Source organism: Geotrypetes seraphini, chromosome 9 (assembly GCF_902459505.1).
Source record: "Geotrypetes seraphini chromosome 9, aGeoSer1.1, whole genome shotgun sequence".
NCBI classification, from domain to species: Eukaryota; Metazoa; Chordata; class Amphibia; order Gymnophiona; family Dermophiidae; genus Geotrypetes; species Geotrypetes seraphini.
Genome location: NC_047092.1, coordinates 81,727,977 through 81,753,307, shown reverse-complemented (window position 1 = coordinate 81,753,307; position 25,331 = coordinate 81,727,977). Strand labels below are relative to the sequence as shown.

Below are 25,331 nucleotides of genomic sequence, written 5' to 3'. Positions count from 1 at the left end.
ATGGCTATGTGAAGCCACCTGTAAATGGTAGCCTTAGAAGCTAGCTTGCCTTTGCGGGCAGAACCCGCCAGACCAAATAGATGGTCAGAGAGGTCAAACTTATTGGTAGCCTCAAGATACCACAACAGAAGCCTGCGCAAGGCTAAGGCCCACAACACCCGATCCTGCTCCCTCGAACCAGAGGACGCCAAAAGCAGGAAGCCGAACTTCCTGATTTACATGGAAATTGGAAACCACTTTCGAAAGAAAAGAAGGGACAGTACACAACATCACTGTGGACTTCCGTTTGCAGTGAAGCAACCCGGCAATCACTACCAAATAGCCATGCTGTAAGTCCGAAGTGGCCCAGAACCAGTATCACAATCGGACCCTGTGTGAGGAGGCAGGAATGACAAGGTAATTGGAGCCCCCGATCCTGCTGGAGCCGAACCAAGGCAGCATACCATAGCCGCCTCGGCCAATCGGGTGCCACAAAAATCACCAGACCCTTGTAGTCCGTTATCCACCTCAACAGATGCCCTATCATGGGCCACGGAGGAAAGACATAAAGAAAACCCTCCCGGGGCCAGGGCTGAACCAGAGCATCCATGTCTTCGCTGACTGTCTCTCAACGACTAATGAAAAATCAATCGGCCTTTTTCATTGGCCACAGTCACTATGAGGTCGAACATGCGGAACCTCCACTGACCAACTATGAGATCGAATGCTCTTTGAGAGTGACCACTCTCCAGAGTCCAGAGTCTGACAACAGAGAAAATCTGCTTGAACATTGTCTACTCCTGCCACGATCTCTACAGTGCCACAAGATGCCTCTCCGCCCACATAAGAGCAGCTGAGGCTCCCCGTTCAGAGAGGGACTCTTCGAGCCCCCCCTGACAATTGACACAAGCCACAGTCATGGCATTGTCCGAGAATACACGGACTGCTCGAAGACAGACAACCCTCAAAATGGAGAAAGGCCAGCCAAATCATTTGCAGCTCCAGGCAATTGATCGACCACTTGCACTCTGATGGTGCCCACTGGCCCTGAACCGGGACAGTCATGCACACTGCTCCCCAGTTTTTTTAGACTCGCCTCTGATGATAGGAACACCCAAACCAAGATCTGGAGCAGAAGACCCCTGGACAGTGAAAGGGGGCATAGCCATCACTGCTTACCAGGGCAGGGATGCATGTAACAAGTCCTGCTGTTGATTCTAGCATGAAAGCAGAGCCTCCTGTAGTGGACACAGATGGACTCTGGCCCATGGGACCACATCGATTGTTGTCATCATGGTCCCCAGAACCAGGAGATACTGCCAAGCCGTCAGGAACGGAGTGGCCAGAAGGCCTCTGACAACCTGTTGTATCTTCTCCTGATGGACCATGGGTAGAAATACAGTGTTCTGACCCTTGTGAATTTGAACTCCCAGGTACTCCAAGTTCTGAGTGGGCTCAAGGTGACTCTTCCTGAAATTGATCCCCCAGCCCAGACGCTATAGCAATTGCACTACCTGCCAGACAGCCAGACACCCCTTGAACAGCAAGGACGCTCTGGATAACCTGTCGTCCAGGGACAGGCAAACTAGGGCACGAAGATGGGCTGCCACCACCACCATCACTTTGGTGAAGATCTGAGGTGCCATCGCCAATCCAAATGGCAGTGCTGAAAACTGGAAATGTTGCCCCAAAACATGGAACCGCAAATACTTCCATTGGTCTGGGAAAATGTGAATGAGGAGATACGCCTCCGCCAGATCCTAGGAGGCTAGAAACTCCTGTGGCGCCACTGACGTGATCACTGCGTGCACCATCTCCATGTGGAATCGAGGAACCTTCAGGGCTGCATTGACTGCCATGAGGTTCAGAATTGGTCTCCAATCGTCAGATCCAGTCTTTGGAACGATGAAGTATATCGAGTATCTCCCAGAACCTAAGTCTTACTCTGGCACAGGGCGACTGTTGCAAAGTCCAAAAATCTGCGGACTGTGCCCGAAACACCATCTCAGGGTGGCCCACAGGGGAATTCAGAAAATAGTCAGAGGACAGAGAAATTCCAATTTTCAGCCATCTTTGAGAACCTCTAGAATCCAGCGGTCGGAGGTGATGGACTCCCATGCCACCAGAAAGTCCGACAACCGTCCCCCAACGCACAAAGAAGGAAACATTGACTTGGCATCAGAACTGTGTGAGCAGAAACCGCCAGCCAATTGCCATGGACTGCTGACGCCGGGGCCTGGCAGATAAAGAGGACTGTTGAACTGTGGAAGGCCAGAGTACCGAAGAAAACACCATAAGGAATAAAAATTAGAATGTCCAGAACTCCTAGCTGGGCAGGACCTGCTCCCAGCCAATGCCTTGAGTTTACCCTTAAAGGGCAACTGGCTCAACGTAGCCTTAGAACAGGAATCCTCAGACCATCGCCGGATCCAGAGCATTCTGAAAGCTGAAACAGAATAAGCGTCCAGTTTGGCGAAAACTTTCAAGATGTTATACAAGACATCAGCCATGCAATCCACTCTGGAGATGAGAAAATCCAAATCACCAGTGTCAGGATCATGGCTCAGCTTGAAAAGACATGCCCGGTTCATGAAGGAGGAGGACATCTCTGCTTTAACACCAGCCATGGCCAAAGCAAATAAGATGCTTAAGGATGAAATCCATGTGTCGGTCCTGGACATCCTTCAGGACCACCACCTTATCATGGGAGAGATGTGCGGTGCTACCTGTGCCACCGAAGAATCCACCTTCAGGGAAATAAAGCGCTTGTTAAAGCCATCTACCATAGAATAAAGCTGTGCCATGACTCGAGCACATTTCAAGGAACCCACTGGCAGGCTTTTCCTAATTATGACAGGAGTAGCTATGCAAATGATAACCCGCAATTGGAAAAACTGCGACCACCTCAACGTTTCATTTTGGTGGGCCAGTTTATGTTTAGGTTACAAATACGAAAAGATATATGCGGATATGTTGGGACATAGCAAATTATTTAAATTGGTATGGGGCCCGTTGACATCCTTTGTTACTTCAATATAATTGTGTTTGTTTAAAATTTTTTGTTTCTTGTTATACACGTCCAGGACAGGGTTGGGGAGGGGGTGGAGAACATATTTGTTTGGTTACTCTTTGATTAATTTGCTGGATGGGGAGGGATATTTTTCTTCTGTATGGTTACTGACTGAATTTAAGTGCTTATATTGTTTATTAATGTCAAAGTATTTCCTAGCAATTTCTACTAGTTTGGAAAATCAATAAAGATAAAAAAAAAAAGGAACCCACTGGATTCTCCCAGATCAGTAAGAATCTGAACAATGTCAGGATTATCCAGAAAAGAGGTAAATTGTGACCTCTGGACACTCATGAGAGAACATTCGTCAGTGACCAACTGTTCCATCTAAAGCTTCAATTCCTGCAGATTCAGATATTAAATCCACAAGGTGCACAACCTTAATGAATCTGCATACTGTGGGGTCCTCCCCCAAATCATAGGCTCCACACGGGTCCAGATCCTAGAGATCTGCCAGATTCGCCACATCCATGGCCACCGCAGTGCCACCCAGCGAAAGCAGAAGAATAGAAAGAGTGTCTGGCGCAACTGCAGGCACAGCCAGCTTACTCCCTGGTACCTCCGCAGGGAGGCAAGAATATAGACGCTGAGCAGGGATCCCTGTGGCTGGCACCGAGGCCGGTGGAAGGGAAACAGACTTAGACTTTTTAAATTAAGTATGCCTGATAAAGTATATTCACAAATTCTGGTTGAAAATCCTCCAAGGTGGAAGCTGACTTCTGCATGACAGATTTGGAATGCTTAGAAGATATGAGGTTTATCACCGGAGCCATGCTTGCAGTTCACTAAAACGCCACCAGCGTACTTCCAGGGCCCCCCAACACCCGTTTCGTGGGAATCAGTGCATAAGGCGCTTGAAGATTCTCCCTGGAGGTCAAAGGCACCGCCCACAACACAGGCCGCAGTGCATGTGAAGCATGTCTGTGCAACCAACAGCCATCCACTGCAAATGAGGCATGAATTTATCCCATCCTGCCCTGGGGAGGTTATCTATGTGGGTTTCTATCAAAAATAAAACTGGCAAGTATGAAAAATAACTTTAAAATCAAATCTGGAAACATCCAAAATGGCTACTAAAGCCGTTTTGATTACAAAAATAGCCCAGAAAAACCACAGTAAATCACCATCAGCCTTGGCCACCACTGATCTATGGACTTGTCAACGACACTTTGTTTCAACTTAGCCCAAACACAGATAAGGTGCTGTTGAAGGTCTTCGACGCCAGATATTGTTGTCTGGTAGACACGTTCCTGTATAAACCCCCAGATTTGGTAGTCAATTAGGTTTAGGTCTAGTGAATTTGAAGGTTAGAGGTCTAAACCAGGGGTAGGCAATTCCGGTCCTCGAGAGCCGGAGCCACATCAGGTTTTCAGGATATCCACAATAAATATGCATGAGATAGATTTGCATCTCAAGGAGGCAGTGAATGCAAATCCATCTCATACATATTCATTGTGGTTATCCTGAAAACCTGACCTGGCTCCGGCTCTCGAGGACCAGAATTGTCTACCTCTGGTCTAGACCAATGAAATCTGGGGTCTCCCGATGTAGCAGTTCTACAATGTCCTTTGCTTGATGTGTTGGGGCATTGTCCTGTTGGAAGATAAAAGTAGTCTTCTGACATGTGAAGGATCACTAGCAACAGCTTCTGCATCAAGAGGATATCCTGTAGTATGCACTATTGATCTTAAACCCAGGATCGATGAACAGATCTGTGAATTTGAATTTCGAGATTGCGACCAAGACCATGACTGATTGGCTGAATGTCGGGTGGGTCCGTAGTAGGTGTTTGGCATTAACCTCACGTTTCAGTATTGTTGAAGGCATGTACAGGTGATCATTCCATATGTTAATTGGTGGAGCTACTATAAATATCTTTTCATTAGTAAACCAGAAGATGTTGATGCGATGCTCTGGGTACTTGGTCAAAAGCTGCTTGCACCGTTCCAGGCGTGTGTCTTTTGTTTTGTAAAGTTAACTCTTGGGCACAACGCTTTTTAAAACCACAGTTGTCTGGCTTATTCCTGTTTCTCTTGCTATTTGGCGAGTTGTTCAGTGTTTGTAGTGCATCCTCCTGGCTCAGTGCAAGATCGCATACAATGTCAATGTGCTCGTGTGCGAATCAAGTGTGATCATCCGCTATCTGGCTTATGATTCAAAGTGCCCATTGCTTGGATCTTGCATAGCAGCACATTAAGGTCATTTTTGTTCCAACCATTCTGTGGGAACTCTTTCAACAATCATTGACTGCTGTAACCTTTTAGCAGTACTAAGTTCTTTATCAGAATTCGGTCTTCTGCAGTGAAAACCATTTTGATACAGAGACTGCGCGTATCACATAGCGACAATTCATTTTCACAAGGTAATGTTTCTCTACGTATCCCATAGCAACATTTCAATTTCACAGGGTACTACTGTAGTGCGGTGGGAAATATTTACATTTTTCATCAACTTAATTCAGGACTCGATGCACTAAATTTCATAAGAAACGGCCAAGTTCTGTGAAAGATATGACAAAAAACATTCTGGTGTGAGGATTTTTTTCAGTTCACTTTTTTCTGTTCACACTTCACTAGGAAAAACAGGGTGGGGAAAATGCACACCTTTGGTTGAAAACTTCAGCAACTAAGTTTGGCTGAAAAGAGGCAACTAACCTAGGGCCCTTTTTAGAAAGCTGCGGAAGCGATTCTTCTGCAGTAAATGCACCATAACCATAGGAATTGAATGGGCTTCAATGCATTTGCCACAGGGGAATTGCTACCATGGCTTTATAAAAAGAGCCCTTTGGGACCTAAATTTAGGCAGTTTTAATATCAGCTTTTAGTCAACACACTCTCAAACAAAGCTACATCACTATAGTGCGTTCACTTCATTTACCCTTCAGCACAATACTTTAACAAATTAAAAACCCCAGCTTTTACTTAGATAAATGCCCTGCCTTTATAGACATTGCCATTGCTGTCAACAGATCGCTTAACATAAGTTATTTCAGCCTTTTTATTTAATTGTATCAGTTTTAACTTGTGGTGTCAGTCTGGCGTCCTTCACCAGCAAATGTTTTACTATTAAAGGCCTAGTTTACCTTAATTTGTAGTACATCAAGTGGAACTGTTTCACCTTTGAGAATAGCCAAGGTAGCATCTGTGATTTGTCTGAAACATAATGAAAAATATAACCAAGGAACATCTTATACAGATTTTCTGAAATACAGAAATAATCTAAGTAACAACATAACTGGTTGCATAAACAAAGTACTAGCTAAACATAATAATAATAACAACAGTTTATATACCGCAGGACCGTGAAGTTCTATGTGGTTTACAAAGATTAAAAGATGGTACAAATTGATTGAACTTAACAGAGGTGAAAGATAGTGGTTAACAGCTCAAGGGAACAGTTATTGAAGAGAAAGAGTTGTACGGGTCAGCTGTCTAGATACTTCAGGAACAGATATGTTTTTAGGCGTTTCCTGAATTCCTCATAAGTACTAGGCGTAAGCAATTGTTCTAGATCTTTACCCCATAATGCTGCCTGATGTGAGAGAAGGCGTTGATGGTGTCTTTTGAGTTTACATCCTCTAACTGGGGGGGAAACGAAGTTCAAATGTGAGCTTCTCTTATGTCTGTTGGCTGAGAAGGAGAAAAGGTCAGTTATGTATTTAGGGGCTAGACCGTACAGTACTTTAAAGCAGAGACAGGCAAACTTAAACTTTACGTGTGCCTCCATCGGTAGCCAATGTAGCCGTCGATAGTAAGGTGTCACATGGTCAAACTTCTTTAGCACGAAAATCAGTTTGACCGCTGAATTTTGCATTAATTGTAATCGTCGCATATTCTTTTGGGAAATTGCTAAATAGGCGATGTTACAGTAATCAAGTTGACTCAGTACTAGGATTCTAAATGCTGACATCAAAATATGCTCTAATGGATTGAAGTTTCCAGAGAGTGAAAAAACCCTTTCTGATTAAGGAGTACTTGGTCTTTCATGGTTAGGCACTGATCTAGTGTTACACCCAATACCTTCATAGTAGTCTGAATAGGATAACTAAGTTTATTGATGCATAGTGGTGTGGCGAAGTTAAAAAAATTTTGTTCTTTCTGCATTAAGTTTCAGTTTGAATTCAGTCATCCATTGCTCCATCAAATTTAGTGCTTCTGATACCTTGGGAGTAACTTCCGAGAGAGAGTTAACAAATGGGATGATGATCGTAAAGTCATCTGCGTAACTGAATAATTTTATCCCCATCTGGGTCAATTGCGCACCTAGTGAGGACATGTAGACATTGAAAAGCAATGGGGATAGTGGTGACCCTTGCGGTACGCCAGATGGATTGCTCCAGGTATCAGAGAGACCATAATTGAAATGTACTTCATAGGTATGGGACATAAGGAAGCCTCGAAACCTGTCTAACACCTCTTCCCTAATATAAATTGCATCTAGGCATTGTAGCATTTTCCCATGGTCCAATAGGTCAAAGGCAGAGCTCATATCAAATTGCATGATCAGGGCATTAAGGCCCTTGCTGAACAAGAGACGCAGATTATCTAAGATCGTATGTATATGGCAGTGTAGATCTGCTAGAATGCTATGTGGAACTGGAGTATAGCATTCCGATAATGTTGTCTCAGAATCACATTCTTGAAGTGCTGAGGCACGAGTTCATGCTCTTGAGCTTTTTCAGGTCAATTTATGAAATGTGTTAAACTATAAGTAGAAAAAGCATGATAAAACAAATGTGACAATTATTGTACCATTTTGGTGCGATAGCTAGGGCCTGTCAAATTCTTAGCTGCCTGAACACATGTTGGTCCCATTCCTTATCATATATATTTTGTAATCCTAAAAGAGGAGCTTTTTAGGGGAGTCCAGATATCTGAGGCAATCATAAAAAGGTACTCTGGCATCTCATTTGAACTGTAACTCACAGGGTACAGGCAAAACATTTTGGTATAAAACCTAGTATTTTAAGGGGATAATCACAAGTAACAGGTAAGCAAGTGGTCTGCTAAGTCCAGAAGGAAGAAAATTGTGGAAGCAGATATAATCAAAGGTAAATGAAATCTTAAATCTTTATTAGTGTTAGATTAAAATAAAGCCCGGCATGGTAATGTTTCACCCTACATAGGCTGCTCAGTGACTTAAACTTGAATATACCATCAATAATAGGTCACAAACCATAGCAAATCATAAAAACAGATAATGCAAATCAAAAGAATTGCAACCTATTAGAATAGATTACAAGCTCTGTTGAGAAGGGGCTACCTCTGCATTATGTCTAGCAGCACTACAGAAATATGTAGTAGTAGTATTAAACTCCTCAATCTTGAGTTGAAAAGGGGCAGAGCTCCATCGAGGTAGGCGCTCAGGCCTTTAGGCCTAAAAGAGCAGCAAAAAAAAGAAAGAAAAACTGAAGAACAGAAAATCTAATAGAATAAAAGGGAATATACTGAAAACAAAAACTAGCTCCATAATAAAACAAAGGAACCTACGCTCTAAGTTGGGCAGAACGGCACTTGGTGCATGCAAAGTAGAATGTTGTTAGAATTTTCTATTTGCTATATATGCTAGTCAATGTCCACACTGGTTTCCGTCAGATGACATCGCCCAGATGTGAGAATACTATGGCTTGCTTGTCCTCAGAAAAGGAAAGATTAAGTTCTTATCTCAATAATCTTCTTTCTAGTAGACAGATGCTCTATTCCTGAACCTTTTGGTAGTCAATCCCTTCTCGTAAAAATTCTTGTAGGGAGCTTCATTAGCATTATTTTGCTCCACCTCCCATCCCTCTGGGCTGTCCTCCAATTCCTCAGTTTGTAACAAAGCAGATGGTCAGACCTGGAGAGAAAACAGAATAGGGAGGGAATACGGGTCTCTCCTAGAGAAAGCACAGTTACTTACCGTAACAGTTGTTATCCAGGGACAGCAGGCAGCTATTCTCACTAATGAGTGACATGATCCAACGAAGCCCCGATGCGGACGCCTCACAAGCAGTCTTGCTTGATGAAACTCGAAGTTTCGAGTCGCCCGCACCGCGTATGTGCGAGTGCCTTCCCGCCCAGCACAGGGCGCGTCTCCTCAGTTCAGATAGCTAGCAGAGAAGCCAACCCAGGAGAGGTGGGTGGGACAAGAGAATAGCTGCTTGTTGTCCCTGGATAATAACTGTTACGGTAAGTAACTGCTTTATCCCAGGACAAGCAGGTAGGTATTCTCACTAATGGGTGACCTCCAAGCTAACCATAATGGGATGGTGGGAACATTGGCAACTTAGGAGAATTAATTTTGTAACACTGTTTGACCAAACTGTCCATCCCGACTGGAAAAAGCATCCAGACAATAATGAGAGGTGAAGGTATGAACCGAGGACCAAGTGGTAGCTTTACAAATCTCCTCAATCGGTGTCAATCTGAGGAACACTACAGAAGCTGCCATTGCTCTGACCTTATGGGCTGTGACTTTACTGTGAAGGGGCAATCCAGCCTGGGCATAGCAGAAAGAGATATAAGCCGCCATCTAGTTGGAGATGTACGCTTAGAGATTGGACGTCCCAACTTGTTCGGATCAAAGGAGATGAAAAGTTGAGGAGCAGTTCTGTGCAGTTTGGTGCGTTCCAGATAGAAAGCCAAAGCATGCTTACAGTCCAGAGTATGAAGAGCTGATTCTCCAGGATGAGAATAAGGCTTTGGAAAAAACACTGAAGAACAATGGATTGATTGAGATGAAATTCCGAGACAACTTTAGGAAGGAATTTCGGATGAGTGCGAAAAACCACCTTGTCATGATGGAACACTGTAAAAGGTGGATCTGCAACCAATGCTTGAAGCTCACTAACTCGGCGAGCAGAAATGAGGCCAATGAGAAACATAACTTTCCAAGTGAGATACTTCAGGTGAGCCTTGTCAATAGGTTCAAATGGAGGTTTCATAAGCTGAGAAACAATATTGAGGTCCCAAATCACTGGAGGCGGTTTGAGAGGAGGATTGACATGGAAAAGTCCTTACATGAATCTGGAAACCACAGGATGAGCAGAGAGAGGTTTCCCTAGAAGCGGCTGATGGAAAGCAGCAATAGCACTCAGATGGACTCGTATCGATGTAGACTTGAGGCCAGAATGAGAAAGGTGCAAAAGATAGTCCAAAACAGAAGATAAGGAGGAATGTTGAGGCTCCTGATGAGAAAAACACCAAGAAGAAAATTTAGTCCATTTTTGGTGATAGCATTGTCTACTAGCAGGCTTCCGTGAAGCTTCCAAAACATCCCTCACAGCTTGCGAAAACTGGAGAGGAGTTACGTTGAGAGGAATCAAGCTGTCAGGTGGAGAGACTGCAGGTTGGGATGAAGCAGAGATCCCTGATGCTGTGTAAGCAGCGATGGAAACACTGGAAGAGGGAAGGGCTCCCTGCTGCTGAGTTGAAGTAGAAGGGAGTACCAAGGTTGTCTGGGCCACCGAGGAGCAATCAGAATCATGGTGGCATGGTCGGACTTCAGCTTGACTAGAGTCTTTTGAATGAGAGGAAATGGAAGAAACACATATAGAAAGAGATTCGTCCAGTTCAGAAGAAAAGCATCTGCCTCGAGGCGATGAGGAGTGTAGATCCTGGAGCAGAACTGAGGCAGTTTGAAGTTGTGAGGGGCTGCAAAGAGGTCTATCTGAGGCGTTGCCCAAAGAGAGAAAATGTGATGAAGGGGCGTGGAATGGAGAGTCCACTCGTGAGGTTGCAGAAGATGACTCAAGTTGTCCGCTAAGGCATTGTCCGCCCCCTGAAGGTAGACAGCTTTGAGGAAGGTGTTGTGGCGAATAGCCCAATCCCAAACTTTCAGAGCTTCCCGACAGAGGAAGGCCGATCCCGTGCCTCCCTGTTTGTTGACATAATACATGGCGACTTAGTTGTCCGTGCGAATGAGGACCACACGGTCGTGAAGCAGATGTTGAAAAGCATTGAGAGCACTGAAAATCGCCTTGAGTTCCAGGAGATTGATGTGGCACTGGTGGTCCGTACTGGTCCAATAACCTTGAGTGCGAAGACCATCCAGATGAGCCCCCCAAGCGTAAGTCAAAGAGTAGGTTGTGAGCACCTTCTGATGGGGGGGCATGTGAAACAGTAAGCCTCTGGATAGATTGGAAGAGAGCATCCACCAGCGAAGAGACTGTGTCAGAGGAGTGACTTGGATGTGGCGAGTCAGAGGGTCGGAAACCTGCGACCATTGAGATGCCAGGGTCCACTGAAGAATCCTGAGGTGAAGTCTGGCAAAAGGAGTCATGTGTACTGTAGAGGCCATATGGCCCAAAAGAACCATCATGAGTCTCGCCGAGATGGACTGGCGAGAGGACACTGAATGACAAAGACCGAGAAGAGCTTCCAGACGTTGTGGGGGGAGGAACGCTCTGAGTTGGATAGTATCCAGAACAGCTCCGATGAAGGGAAGAGTCTGGGAAGGTTGCAGATGTGATTTTGGAAAGTTGATCTCGAACCCCAGACTCTGCAGGAACCAGATAGTGCGCTGAGTCGCCAGGATGACTCCCTGAGACGTGGAATCCTTTATGAGCCAGTCGTCCAGGTAGGGAAACACCTGAAGACCATGTTTCCTGAGCGCTGCGGACACCAAAACCAGACACTTGGTGAAGACTCTGGGTGACGATGACAGGCCGAAAGGGAGCACTCGGTATTGAAGATAAAGATCTTCCACCCGAAATCTGAGGTATTGACGGGAGGCCGGATGAATGGGAATGTGTGTGTAGGCCTCCTTGAGATCCAGAGAGCATAACCAGTCGATCTGCTCGAGGAGAGGATACAGAGATGCCAGGGTCAGCATGCAAAACTTTTCTTTGACCAGATATTTGTTGAGCACTCTGAGATCCAGAATAGGACGCAGATCGCCCGTCTTCTTCGGAACAAGGAAGTAGCGAGAGTAAAAACCCTTGATCTGTTGAGCCAAAGGAACCGGCTCGACAGCCCAGAGCTGGAGCAAAGCCTGATCTTCCTGAAGAAGAAGGGCGGTCTGGGCAGAGGAGGAAGGATACTCTCTTGGAGGATGTTCCGGAGGAACTTGATGGAACTGAAGAGAGTATCCCTCCCTTACGATGGAAAGGACCCAGAGGTCGGTGGTAATATTCGTCCATCGATGGTAAAAATGATGGAGATGACCTCCGATATCGGGAAAAACGGGGAAGGGCAGAACGACTGACGTTATGCTCTCCATGAGACAGTCAAAAAGGCTGAGGAGCCTTGGGAACAGCAGATGGCTGAGGCTTTTGCTGCTGTTTCTGCGGATGCTGCCTCTTAGGCTGACGGATGGTAGGAGCCTGTTTAGGTGGGAAACGCCGCTGGTAGATCAAAGGCGGCATGAAGTATGAGGAGGAGCTGGCTTAGGCTTCGGACGGAGAATCGATTGGAAGGACTTCTCGGGGTCTGAAAACTTTTTGGTCGGCACCAGCACACGGGACATTAGCCAGCCTGTCCTGCAGATTGGGGTCCATGTCGATGGTCCATAGCCATGCAAGCCGTCGCATGTCCACCGAGCAAGCAGTAGCCCGATAAGACAACTCAAAGGCATCGTATGAGGACTGCATCAGTTGCAAACGGAGTTGGGACAATGAGGCCAGAACTTCTTGGAACTCAAAATGAGCCCGAGGATCCAAATAGGCCATGAACTTGGGAAGGACGGACAGGAAAAACTCAAAATATGTAATAAAATGAAAATTGTAGTTGAGAACTCTGGATTGCATCATAGAGTTCTGGTAAATTCGCCTGCCAAACCTGTCCATTGTTTTGCCCTCCCTGCCAGGTGGAATAATGGCATATACCTGGGAGGGGTGAGACCGCTTCAATGAGGACTCTACCAAAAGGGATCGATGGGATAGCTGAGCACCGTCAAATCCCTTATGATCCAATTTGCCCGGAACAGCGGGGATGGAATAGGGAGTCTCCAGACAGCGGACAAAGGTCTGATCCAGCAGCTTATGAAGAGGAAGCTTGAGGGATTCAGCAGGAGGTTGAGGGAGATGCATTGTCTCGAGATACTCCTTTGAGAATTTGGACCCAGTGATCAGCTGACTGTCCAAATCAGCTGCCATCTGACGTAGAAAAGAAAAGGACAGCTGGTCAGCCAAAGCAGGGCCTCGAGAAGGACTCGAGGACGTTGAGGCCTCCTGATCCAATGAGGATGGGGATCGGGCTGGAGAAAAAGACCCCACCATGTCCTCGAGCTCTGGCATCGGAGGAGGCGAAGTAGACGGTGGAGAAAACTGAACAAAAGGCTGCTTCCGATGAGGCGAGGCATGCCTGGAGGAGTGCTTCGAAGAATGCCTCGATCGATGATGCGAGCTGTGCCTCGAAGCAGGCCTCGACAAACGAGGCGAATGGGTCTTCGCTGAGGCCCCCAGAGAGTGGATAGGGCTGGAAGCGGTGAATCGAAGCAGAGGTGGTTGATTGGACGAACCACAAGGCACTCGCAAAGACTCGAGCCCTTGCATCGATTGAATCTGTTCCAATGGAGGCACTCGCAAAGACTCTACTCCTTGCATCGAGTGAATCGATTCCAATGGAGGCATGGGCAATGACTCTGCTCCTTGCGATGCATGCATCGATGCCAGACCAGACACTCGCAGAGACTCTGCTCCCTGTTGAGTGTGCGCGTACGGCTGAGGCACTGGAGGCGGCTCGACCTCGCGGGAGGCCTCCGCGTGCCCAGACTGGATTTGAGAGAGAAGCTTCGGCCCCATCGTGGTAAAGAGCTGAATGAATTGCTTCTCAAATAAGGTCTGGAACGAAGCCGGCAAGGATGGATCCGCGTCACCAACGGGACCACCTGCACGGGCTTCGTGTTCCCTTGAGGCAGTGTGAGAGTGCTTGGACTTAGAAGCCTTGGGCACTTTAAGCACCACCGGGGGAATGGGCTGCTGCGCTATCTGACCTGAAGAGACAGAGGAAGGCACCGCAGCCTGCGTCGAAGACTGAGCTGGAACAAACTAGGCCGGTTTGATGAGGCTCGGAGCAGAAGATGTGGAAGCCTGGGGAGCCTCGGGAGAGGCCGATGGTGAAGGGCCCTTCGATGACGAAAGATCCCTCGAAGACTCCATGCTGAACAGCGACTCCCACAAGATGCAACGACGCTTGAAAGCACGAGCTGTAAGTGTTGAGCAAGGCCGGCACGATTTCGGAAGGTGTTCAGAACACTTTTTAAAACCGATAGCAGGCCGGGACATAGGACGGAAAAGCTCCGCCGCAAGATCGAAGCCGCGGGGCTGCGGCCATGTGGCCTGCCTGGTCGAACGGATGGAAGAAATTTTTTTTTTTTTTTTTTTTTTTGGAAAAACAATAAAAGTACGACGAAAATCAGCAATTAAGAGAAAAAGAACCCAAAACCGCGGACTTCAGAAGGCACAAGTGAAAATACTTCATGCACGAAGACGGACTTCTCGGCTCCGCGGAAAAGTAAGAACTGAGGAGACGCGCCCTGTGCTGGGTGGGAAGGCGCTCGCGCATGCGCGGTGCGGGCGACTCAAAACTTCGAGTTTCATCAAGCAAGACTGCTTGTGGGGCGTCCGCATCGGGGCTCCGTTGGATCACGTCACCCATTAGTGAGAATACCTGCCTGCTTGTCCTGGGATAAACATGCTTGCTCTTCTCATATTATTAAACATATAACAGATAAATAAAACAATCATTTGCAATACATTACAAGGTGAAAACAAAGTCACCAACTTGAGCGCATCCTGCACTAAGAGTGTGAGAAATTTTATAGATACCCCCTACATTCTTCAACACGGCATTTTATAGATACCCCCTAGAATCTTCAACACACATACTCTATCCTTGTCAAATCTGGACAAAAGAAAAAAAACAAGATGTCTGAATTCCCTAGCCCATTGAGGAAATAAACAGGCAAATGAACATCTGACAGGGCGGGCTTCAATAATAGAGTGTCTTCTACTGCAACAGACACTATTGCTGAACCTGTGGAATATATCAAAGCAGTCCCCCGAGTTTAGGGTGGGACAAATGAGCCTGCTGTCAGATCTGATGATCTGAATGAAGAGTCCTGTTTGGCTGCCATGTTCACCCTGTAAAACTTTGTGAATGTGTGAAGAAAAGACCAGCTGGTCATCTACATATTTCTTCCAGGGTCACCGCTGAAGATTCAGCCCATGAGAAAGCCACGCTTCTCATGCAGTGCACCTTCATAAATATAGGGGACGTTTTCCACTTAAGATATTGGCTGAAAATGGTTGTTTTCGAGGCAGGTTGGCCTTTATGGATAGTCCCTGCAAATACGAACAGACAATCAAAATTAATTCGTAACCTCTAGATACTGCAATAAGAATCTGCGCACATCCAACACTTTCAACACCTGATCACTGTTTCTTGATCCCGAGGGAGAGAAGACAGGCAAGTGTTCTTCTTGGTTGATGGAAGCTGGAAACTACTTTTGGTAAGAAAGATGGGACTGTGCATAAGACCACACCTGAATCCAAAATTTTCTCTGCTTGACCAAGCCTGTAGTTCCAACACTCGTCGGGCTGAGGTAATCACCAACAAGAACACCATCTTGATGGTGAGGTCCTTCAGAGAAGCATGCTCCAAAGGTTCGCAGGGCGCTGTAGCAATCACCTGGAGGACCAGATTAAAATCCCATGCTGGAAAAGGCTGTTGCTCTGGGAGGACAGAGGCGAAATGCGAATGTGTGGATACAGTGCTCTTATTAATCCTAGACCCAAAACAGAAGAGCCTCACAATCTAAACTTTCAGGGAGTCAACCGTTAGGACTTCTGTGCCGAGCTTGGGTCCTCACTCCTCTGAGCGCACCAAACTTGGAAGCACTTCCAGGCTTTCACATATGCTGCTATGGTCACCTTCTTCCTACACTTTATGTGCTAGCACCACGCACTCTAGCCTAGCCTTTACGGCCTAGCACCAAGTGCTCTAGAGCCATGCTGTAAGACCAAAGCGTTTTGGATCCTGCAGGACAATTGGACCCTGCGTGAGCAGCCGGGAATTACATGGAAGTGTAAGACTTTGATCCCTTTGTAGACAGACTGGGTCTGCATACTAGTTGCCTCGGCCAGTCTGGTGCTTCTAGAATCATCGGCTCCTAGTGTGCTATGATCCTCAGCAGAAGTCAGCCTATCATGGCTATGGAGGGAAGGCATAAAGATCACCTGCCTTTGGCCAGGGTTGCACAACGGCGCCAAGGCTTTGCTTACTGGCTTGTCTTCGACTGAAAAACCAAGCCACCTTCTTGTTGGCTGACGATGCCATCAGATCAAATGTCGGGGACCCCCCTATTTATAATGCAGGTAAAAGCTTCCTGAGACAGTGACCACTCCCTGAGATCCAGGGTCTACTGGCTGAGGGAATTAATTTCCACTCCTGCCACATGTGCCGCCGAAAGTACCAAAATATGGGTCTCCGCCCATCAAAACATCATTTGGGCTTCCAAACATAAAGCAGCACACTTGGTGTCCCCAATGATTGACATAGGCTACTGCCATTGCGTTGTCCAAGAAAACTCGTACCACTTTGCTCTGCAGCACGTTCCTGAATGCCTAATGCAGTTCCAAACGGTAGATCAACCATTTCCTCTGGATGTCCCTCGCAATACACTACCCTAGCCCTATAGGCTAGCGTCCATTGGCTGTATCATCTATACAGAGATGCAAATGGAAACTTCTCTGGCGAGCGACTGGGTCACCAGGGTAGACTGCAACGAGCTTCCAATGTCCAGGGCAGCTGCTGGAGGAGCACATCCCTCTGCTGGCACCATTGGGAGAGAGGCGCATCCTGGAGTGGACATAAGTGCACCATTGCCCAGGGAACTATGTCCCTGGTCGCAGCCATTCACCCCAGCACCTGCAAATAATGCCAGGTCATCAGAGTAGACTCGCTCCAAAACTCATGTATCTGATGGAGAAGATTATCTCTGTAGGCTTCTGAGGGGAACTATTTGTTTTCCCTTGTGTCAAACCAGATTCCCAGATACTCCAAGATCCATGTTGGCTCCAGGTGACTTTTCTGAAAATTGATCACCCAGACCAGCTTCTGCAAATTTAGTCTGCCTTCGGATATGGACTGGGCTCTGATTAGCCAATTGTCCATATATGGATGTACTTGTATGCCGCTCTGCACAGGTTGACTGCAACAATCACCATTACTTTGATAAAGGTTCATGGCACCGTAGCCAGCCTGAAGGGCAAGGCTGTGAACTGGTTGTTCCAGCACATGGAATTGCAAAAACTTTCTGCACTCTGGAAAAATGGGAATATGCAGATAAGCCTCCATCAAATCCAAGGAATTGCAGAAATCCGCAAACTTTTCTGAACTCCACCCTCTTAGCCTGAGAGCTAGCAAACATATCCAGTTAAGTCCCAAAGTCAAGCAACATACCTGAATAAATACCTGGCCTGGTGGTTCTCCAGGACAGGGTTGGGAACCACTGGTTTAAAGGATTTCAGGAATCAAGAATTTATCAGGTTAAATTTAAGAATCTACTTTCAGTAATTTGGAAGAACCCGTGTGGAGTCCCGTAGGGCTCTTCACTTTCTCCTGCATTCTTTAATGTATATCTTCTTTCGTTGGGCTTGAGGTTGTTCAGCTATGCTGACGATATTACAATAGTTATCCTGTGTTGTAATACGTTATCAAGTTACCAAGTTAGTGCTAAGTACAATAGAATCCTGGATGCAAGAATTCAAGTTGAAATTAAATCAGGAAAAGACTAAGTTCTTCTTTGTGTCATCAAAAAAGATTATTCCTGAACCAATAATTAAGATCAATTAATTCAGTATCATTTGCAATAAGCCCTACAATTAAAATCTTGGGAGTGGTTTTTGATCAATGCTTGACTATGAAAAATCAGATAGATGCAGTGGTTCAGAGGAGTTATTATACCTTATGGAAACTCCGCACCATTAGATCCTATTTTGATGCTACTGCCTTTACACTCTTAGTTCAGACACTACTTCTGAGTATTTTAGATTATTGCAATATTGTATATTTAACAAGTACAGTGGAACCTTGGTTTACAAGCATAATTTGTTCCAGAAGCATGCTCGTAAATCAAGTTACTCGCATATCAAAGCGAGTTTCCCCATAGGAATGAATGGAAACTCGCTTTGATTCGTTCCACCAACCCCCCTCCCACCTGAGGCTACCGGCGCTGCTCCATCACCCCCTCCCCCCACTCTAACCGGCATCGCACCCCCCGAACCAGCATCGCAACTCCCCACCCCGCGAGAACCGCATCGCACCCCCGTGCTGAAAGCGGCATCCACCCGCCCTTCCTCTCAAACACGCTCCTTACCCCTTCTGCTGGTTGTGAGAGTGGGCAGGGCCTTGAGCATCTGCGCATGCTCAAGGCCTTCTGGCTCTCGAGAGAATGTATTACGATATTTAGTGACAATTTGTCGAGGAATGCAGAAAGTGTTCTAATCAATCTTAACCTGTAAAAACAATGAACTAATTTGGTCATGATAGCTAAGCTTTTGGTCTAATATAACCCTGAGAATTTTTACCTTAGTGACTACTTTAAGATTGGTTGTGTTTATGGCTATATTGGATCCTAATTTCAGACCCTCCCTGCATGGAAACAACATAGCTTCTGTTTTGGATGTGTTGAGGGCCAATTTATTATCATGCAACCATTTTGATATTTTAGAAAGTTTTTCATTCATAGTTGTAATTTCTCCATGTGCGTTGGTGTCTATAGAGTATAGCAATTGTACGTCATCTGCATATGCAAATGGGATAAACCCAATTGACTGACTGAGTGTTAATAGTGGCGCCAAGAATATGTTAAATAATAGCGGAGATAAGATTGAACTTTGCGGAATCCCAAAATTTGTAGAGGTTATACTTGCCAAAGAATTGTTAAATGTAACCTTGGATGAACGTTGGTGAAAATAAGATTGAAACCACGGAAGGACCATTTCTGATATTCCCATAGATCTTAGTTGGGATGTTTATATTATAAAGTCGCGTCTGGTATTGCCCCATTCTATCTTGTTGATAGATCTGTTATCATGACTCATGGGAATAGTAGAAAATCTCATGCCCTATTTACGTTCCCTTCAGCTAAGGGCTATAAAAGTAAAAAAACATCATGGGCATTGTCTTTCCTATCAAGCAGCTCATTTTGACAAAGATTTTTGTCCATTATTGACCAGATCGACATCTTATAAACACTACAGGTTATTTTTATTTTGTACCTTTTTTTTGTAGTTACCTGAAGTTTTTATTTGTTGTAATAACTGAATAAACTGATTTAAAAAAAAACAAAACACTACAGAAAACTTTTGAAGACTTTTCTTTTCTCTAAATTTTTGGCTAGCTAACTCTTTGTGTATTATATTATCTCTGTATTTAGTCATAGCATAATCTTTTAAAAACTACATTGAACTAAGGGTTATGCAGTCTAGAAATTCATTATTATGTTATGTTACAGTACGGAGAAAACTACCGTGTTCTGAATACATATAAAGGACTCCCTGCACGCAAGAGCCTGAAGCTCCGATATATGCCATGCCGAGACAATGGCCACCAGAAAGACAGTCTTGACTGTTAGATGCAGAAGAGAAGCATCCTTCAGTGGTTTGAATGGGGCTTCTTCAAGGCCCTGCAGATCGATGTTAATATTCCACAAAAGGAAAAGAAGACGTGAAGGAGGTCGCAAATGAAGTGTCCTTCTCAGAAACCTGGACAAAGTTGGAGGAGGAGTAATCGAATTAGCACCTCTGCACCCTCTAAAACAGTGTATTGCAAGCTGTGTGCTGCGGCACACTAGTGTGCCTCCTGAGATTCCAAGTGTGCCACAGCACACTGATGAGGAAGAGAGGCGCCAGCCAGCTGACTTGCCTACAGAATGTGCCTCTCACCAGAAGGCATGTCCTGTGGGCCAGAGGTTCTCAACACATGGTATGGCACCAGTGCTGCTGCAGTTGTGTATCTCCCAGGACCCCTGCCTTCCTCATGGAAAGGGCGAGATGGATGGGGAGGGCAGAAAGGAGGGAAGGAGAAATGTCACACTTGGGGGAAGTGAGAGAGGGCAGAGAGTGAAAAGTTGGACTCATGGAGGGGGAGAGAGATGTTGGTTGGGGGAGGGTAGGAGGACCGGAGAAGAAACATACAGGAGGAAGAAAAACAGAGTTCTTAATGATTGCCACACTTACATTAAATTTACTATGTCCTACAACACTACTCAAATTAGTTTTTTAGATGTTCAAAAATACCAATAGAAATACATTGCTGAGATTTGTTAGCATGCACCCCATACATTTAAAGACGAGTATCCCTTTTTTCTCAATTTCTCAGATATCGTTGCGTGTGTAACACTAGAGAAAATTTTCTTCAGGAAGCCAAGGTTTTGAAAGAAAGATTAATATTGTATAATTATCCCAGTTCTACAGTTAAAAAAGCAAAAAAAAAAAAAAAGGGCTCTGAATAACCCCAGAGAAGTTCTTCTAGAATATAAACAAATCCAAGAAGAAAAAGAAATGATCCCCTATGTATTGAAACAAACAGAAACCACTTTTAATGGTCACATGTCTTGTGGACACTGTTCTAATTGCAATGTTATGGTCACCATTTCTAGTTTCATTAATCCAATGGACGGGAGAAGTTACGCATTAAGACACAATTCTAATTGTCAATCACAGAATGTTATTTACGCCATCCAATGCCCTTGTGAATTTCTCTATATAGGGCAGACATCGAGAGCTTTGACAACCAGATTAACAGAACATAAAAGTTGCTTAAACACATGTAAAATGTCAGCTCCGATGGTAACACATTGTATAGAACAACAACATCACTTTAATAATTTACGTTGCTGGGTAATCGAAAAACTTACACTCTCCCTAAGACGGGGAGATATTAGAAGACTGCTGTGACAGAAAGAACAGCAATGGATTAATCGCCTCCAAACCTTGGATCCTTTAGGTTTAAATACAACTTTTGAATGTCAGCCATTCTACTAAAGGACAATATTTGCTTGCTGTCTCTTTTTTAACATCCTAAGCTGAGTGAGTTATGTTGGCAATGAAGTTCCTTTTCTATTGCGATGGGATCTTTAGTTTTACATTAAAAGAAAAAGTAATAAACAGAATTAAAAAGAATAAAATATAAAAGTTCTAATAGAAAAATGAATAAAATACTAAAAGTCAAATTGACATCTCATAAAATGTTTGTCCTCTATGTTTGCTGTTTTGATTGTGTGATTATGAAGACACCAATAGGATCTAATTTTTCTTTGAAAGCTAGTGTCTGTCATATCACACATCACGTTTGTGATGATGTCATGACACCCGGCTCTTTTGAATAAGCCGGGCGCATCTCTCAGTTCTGCAGCCATTTTGAGGTGTCAGCCAAGTTGGTTTACTACACGAACGTGTTTGAATATTTAGATGTGGCAATATGAAATGAATTTCCCCTGACATAGCCTGGGACAAGGCGAAACAGAGGTACTTTCTGTCAGGAAGCAGCAGTTTTGAAAAAGAAAAGAAGCTGGTTGTAAAAGCGTCTGAGAGATGTTTGAAGATAAGTTTGCCTTGTTTGTTTATATAACGTGTAATTAGACCCATTTATAAGAACTTAAATCACTTTTTTCTCCAGGCTGTTGCCATTGTTACATTTTGGCAGATTTAACCTCATGTTCCTCTATACACAATTATGATAACAGAAAATGAACTTTGAAACTCATATGAAAGGATGAAATGAAGAATAAAACATTGATGATATATATGTATGGAGTTTTATCAGACCAGTGATGATACGGACAGCTTAGGGTACTGTGTAGTCTCGGCTGTCCATGTATGAGTTCTGTTTTCTCCATTTTTTGTATACACTTATTTTCTGTCTGGTTCGATTTATTTTTGTTGAGATAGTGTGAATTAGGTTTCTCTACTGAATCTATCATACAGTACATTTCTTTTTGAATTTGCAGTTGTTATATACTACTGTACCCAGAAATTATTGGACTGGGAAGGGGGCCAGAAAGGAGGAAGGGAAGGCAGATGGACTACAGGGGCAGAAAGGAGGAAGGAAGAGAGAAATGTTATACGGGGGGGGGGGGGGGGGGGGGGGAGAAAGAGGAGAGATGACTAAGGGAAGGGAGAGATACCAGACCAGGGAATAGCAGGTAAGGGAAGACAGGGAGTCTGGTAGCGCTATAGAAATGATAATATTAGTTGTAGTAGAGAGAGATGCCAGATTATGGGAAAGAGAGATGCCAGACTGGGAGGAGGGAGGGAAGGAGAGAGGTGTCAGACCACAGAAACAGGGGGGGGGAGGAGGGTAATATAACACATGGAAAAGTAGATTTTGAGAAGAAAGGAGAAAAATTGAAAACCTGAATGTTAAGTTAATACCAAAGAAGGATGCAGGGCAGAAAGTGAAGGAGGAGAAAAAAACCGAAATCAATGCATAAGGTAGCCCTGGAAACAGTTAAAAGCACAGAAAAATAAAGTCACCAGACAACAACGGTAGGGAAAATGATTTTATTTTCAATATAGTGGTTGAAATGTGTCAGTTTTGAGAATTTATATCTGCTGTGTATCTTGTGTGTATATGAAAAATGAATGAAAAAAATTGTGTTACAATTAGTAAAGGAGGCGGGATCTGGGGAAGAGCTTGGGTGGGTCTAGGGTGAAGCTTGGGAGGTCTGTTGTTGGGGGTACTCAGTTGATATTTGTTAGACTTTTGGGGTATTTAGCTTAAAGTCGTCGAGAAACACTGCTGCAGACAATCAGCCGGCGCCAGAACCTCTCCTTCTGTTCGGCCCTCTTCCCTGCTAGCACCCCCCTACTGGCATCTCAGGGCCTGTCTGGAGGGACTCTGTGCATGCATGTAAATCAATGTGATGATGTCACACAAGCGTGTGATGTCATCATGGTGACATTCACGCACTTCCGGATGCCTCGTACAGTGGCCACTTTAGTGTGCCCCGGCTCGAGAAAGTTTGAGAGACATTACATTACAGATTTCTATTCCGCCATTACCTTTCGGTTCAAAGCGGATTACAAAAAGAGTTATGGAAGAAGGGTTACAACATTAGATCAGAGAAGGTTTCCAAGAGAGGGAAAAGTAGGATCTGGGGTTAGGGAGGGGATGGTAAGAGGGGGGTTAAGCTTTATCATGGTATTAAGCTTTATTAAGGGATTTCTTGAAGAGTATAGTTTTTATTTCCTTTCTGAACATCTTGTAGTCTGGGGTTGTTGTCAATAGGTTGGAGACTTGGTTGTCTATCTTCGCTGCCTGAGTGGCCAGTAGTCTGTTGTATAGTTTTTTCCATTTTACTTCTTTGATTGGGGGGTAAGTGAATGGGGTGTGTGTTTTTCTATGCCTGGTAGAGGTGGTTTGGATGAGGCGGTCGTTTAGGTAGGTTGGGCTGTCTCCATTTATAGTTTTAAATAGTATATAGTTGAATTTAAATTGTATTCTTTCCTGGATTGGAAGCCAATGAGAATTGATGAATGCCTCAGTAATGTGATCATGTTTTTTCAATGAATAGACGAGTCTCAGAGCTGTATTCTGAATTGTCTGTAGTTGTTTAATCATTATTGCAGGGCAGGGGAGGTAGAGGATGTTGCAATAGTCTAGGATACTTAGGATTAGAGATTGTACTAGGAGCTGAAATTGTGTTTTTTCGCAGAATTTTCGGACTTGCCTAAGGTTTCTCATAACTGTGAAAGATTTCTGTATTGTTTTGTTAATTTGTGGTTGCATGGTGCAGCCTCTGTCAATAGTCATACCTAGAAGTTTTAGGGTGGTTTGCAAAGGGTAGTTGATAGAGTTGATTTCTAAGTTGGTTATGGTTGGAATTTTGTTATTTTCTAGGAGGATGAATTTAGTTTTGTCTGGGTTGAGTTTCAGTTTGTGGTCTTCCATCCAAGTCGTAACTGTTGCTAGAGTTCTGTGTAGTGTGTCTGACATTAAGAGCATTGGTTGGTCGAAAGGAATGAGGATGGTGATGTCATCAGCATAGCTATAAGAGAATAGGCCAAGGTTGTTTGTTCAGGTAAACGCCAAGAGAGGCCGTATATAGGTTGAAGAGAGTAGGGGACAGTGGGGACCCTTGTGGAACGCCGCAGGGGTTGGACTAAGGTTTGGATTTTTCTTTGTCTGATTTTACTTTGTATGTTCTGGATTTTAAGAAACCTTCAAACCATGAGTATACTTTATCTGAGATGCCTATTGAGTCCAAGATTTGCAGTAGGATGTTATGGTCTACCAGGTCAAATGCCGCCATCAGGTCCAACTGTATGAGCAGCATTTTTTTCCCAATGCTGAGGTGTTGTCTTGCTGTGTAGATAAGGGAGCCTAGTAGTGTCTCTGTGCTGAAGTTAGTTCTGAAGCCTGATTGCGTGGGATGGAGTAAGTTATGATCCTCGAGATAGTTGGTGAGGAATTTGGCTACTAATCCTTCTGTTATTTTGATATATAGAGGTATTGAGGCTGTTGGTCTGTAGTTGGATGAGAGGTCTGTTGGTCCTTTTGGGTCTTTTAAGATTGGGGTGATGTTGATTTCGCTGAGGTCATTCGGGAAAATGCCATCTGTGACACTGCTCTAAAACATGAAAGGCCTGCAACCTGAACTTTAAGGGAGGCCACTGCTAAACCTGTTTCTAGGCCCGCATGAAGAAAAACCAGGACCACTTAAATGGGAGTCCTCTCAGGCTACACAGGATCCTTAACACACCACTGCTGGAAAGTCTTCCAGGCTTTGGCATAAGATACTATAATAGTAGAGGGTTTCATTGAGCACAAAAGCATTGAGATAACTATATCTTAAAAACCATGCTTCATCAAAGCTGAGTGCTCAAGAGCCATACCGTAAGACCAAAACATTGCAGAGTAGTGCTGACCCTTGACTCCATTTCCAGCCGACCTGCCGGAGAGTCCAGGTAAAAGAAGTGTATCCTGTCTCCCGAATGACATCCAGCACCCATTGATCCAATGAAATGTGAGTGCAGTTTCTGAGAAAATGAGAAAGTTGGTCTCCAAAATGAGTAAAAGCCCGCCTAACTCCTGTGACACTGGGGATTTTTAAGCGCAGCCGCTGCTCAGGAACCAGAGGTCTGAAGAAGCCTGGAATTGGAACTGTCGTTAATGAGGGCAGTAGCCCTGGGAATATCTCTGGGAGGAAGATCCTGCAGATCCCCAACAAAACCTGTGGGAGAATGAAAACTATTACGATCTCCTCCCAATGTCCAGTGAAACTTGCTCACAGGGAGAGACTGAAGGCGGCACTTGGCAACACTGGTCATGAGATCATCCAGACCTATACCAAAAAG

The 25,331-nt window shown here is 44.7% G+C and overlaps 1 protein-coding gene across 5 annotated transcripts in view; it reads right to left on the bottom strand.

Moving 5' to 3' along the window:
• AGK (acylglycerol kinase) overlaps positions 1–25,331 on the bottom strand; it is a 518,819-nt gene that overhangs the window by 155,405 nt on the left and 338,083 nt on the right. For all 5 annotated transcript variants that reach the window (XM_033958385.1, XM_033958387.1, XM_033958383.1 and 2 more), the window contains one exon: positions 6,132–6,201. In XM_033958385.1, coding sequence (XP_033814276.1) covers positions 6,132–6,201 — 70 coding nt within the window. The remainder of the gene's footprint in view (positions 1–6,131; positions 6,202–25,331) is intronic.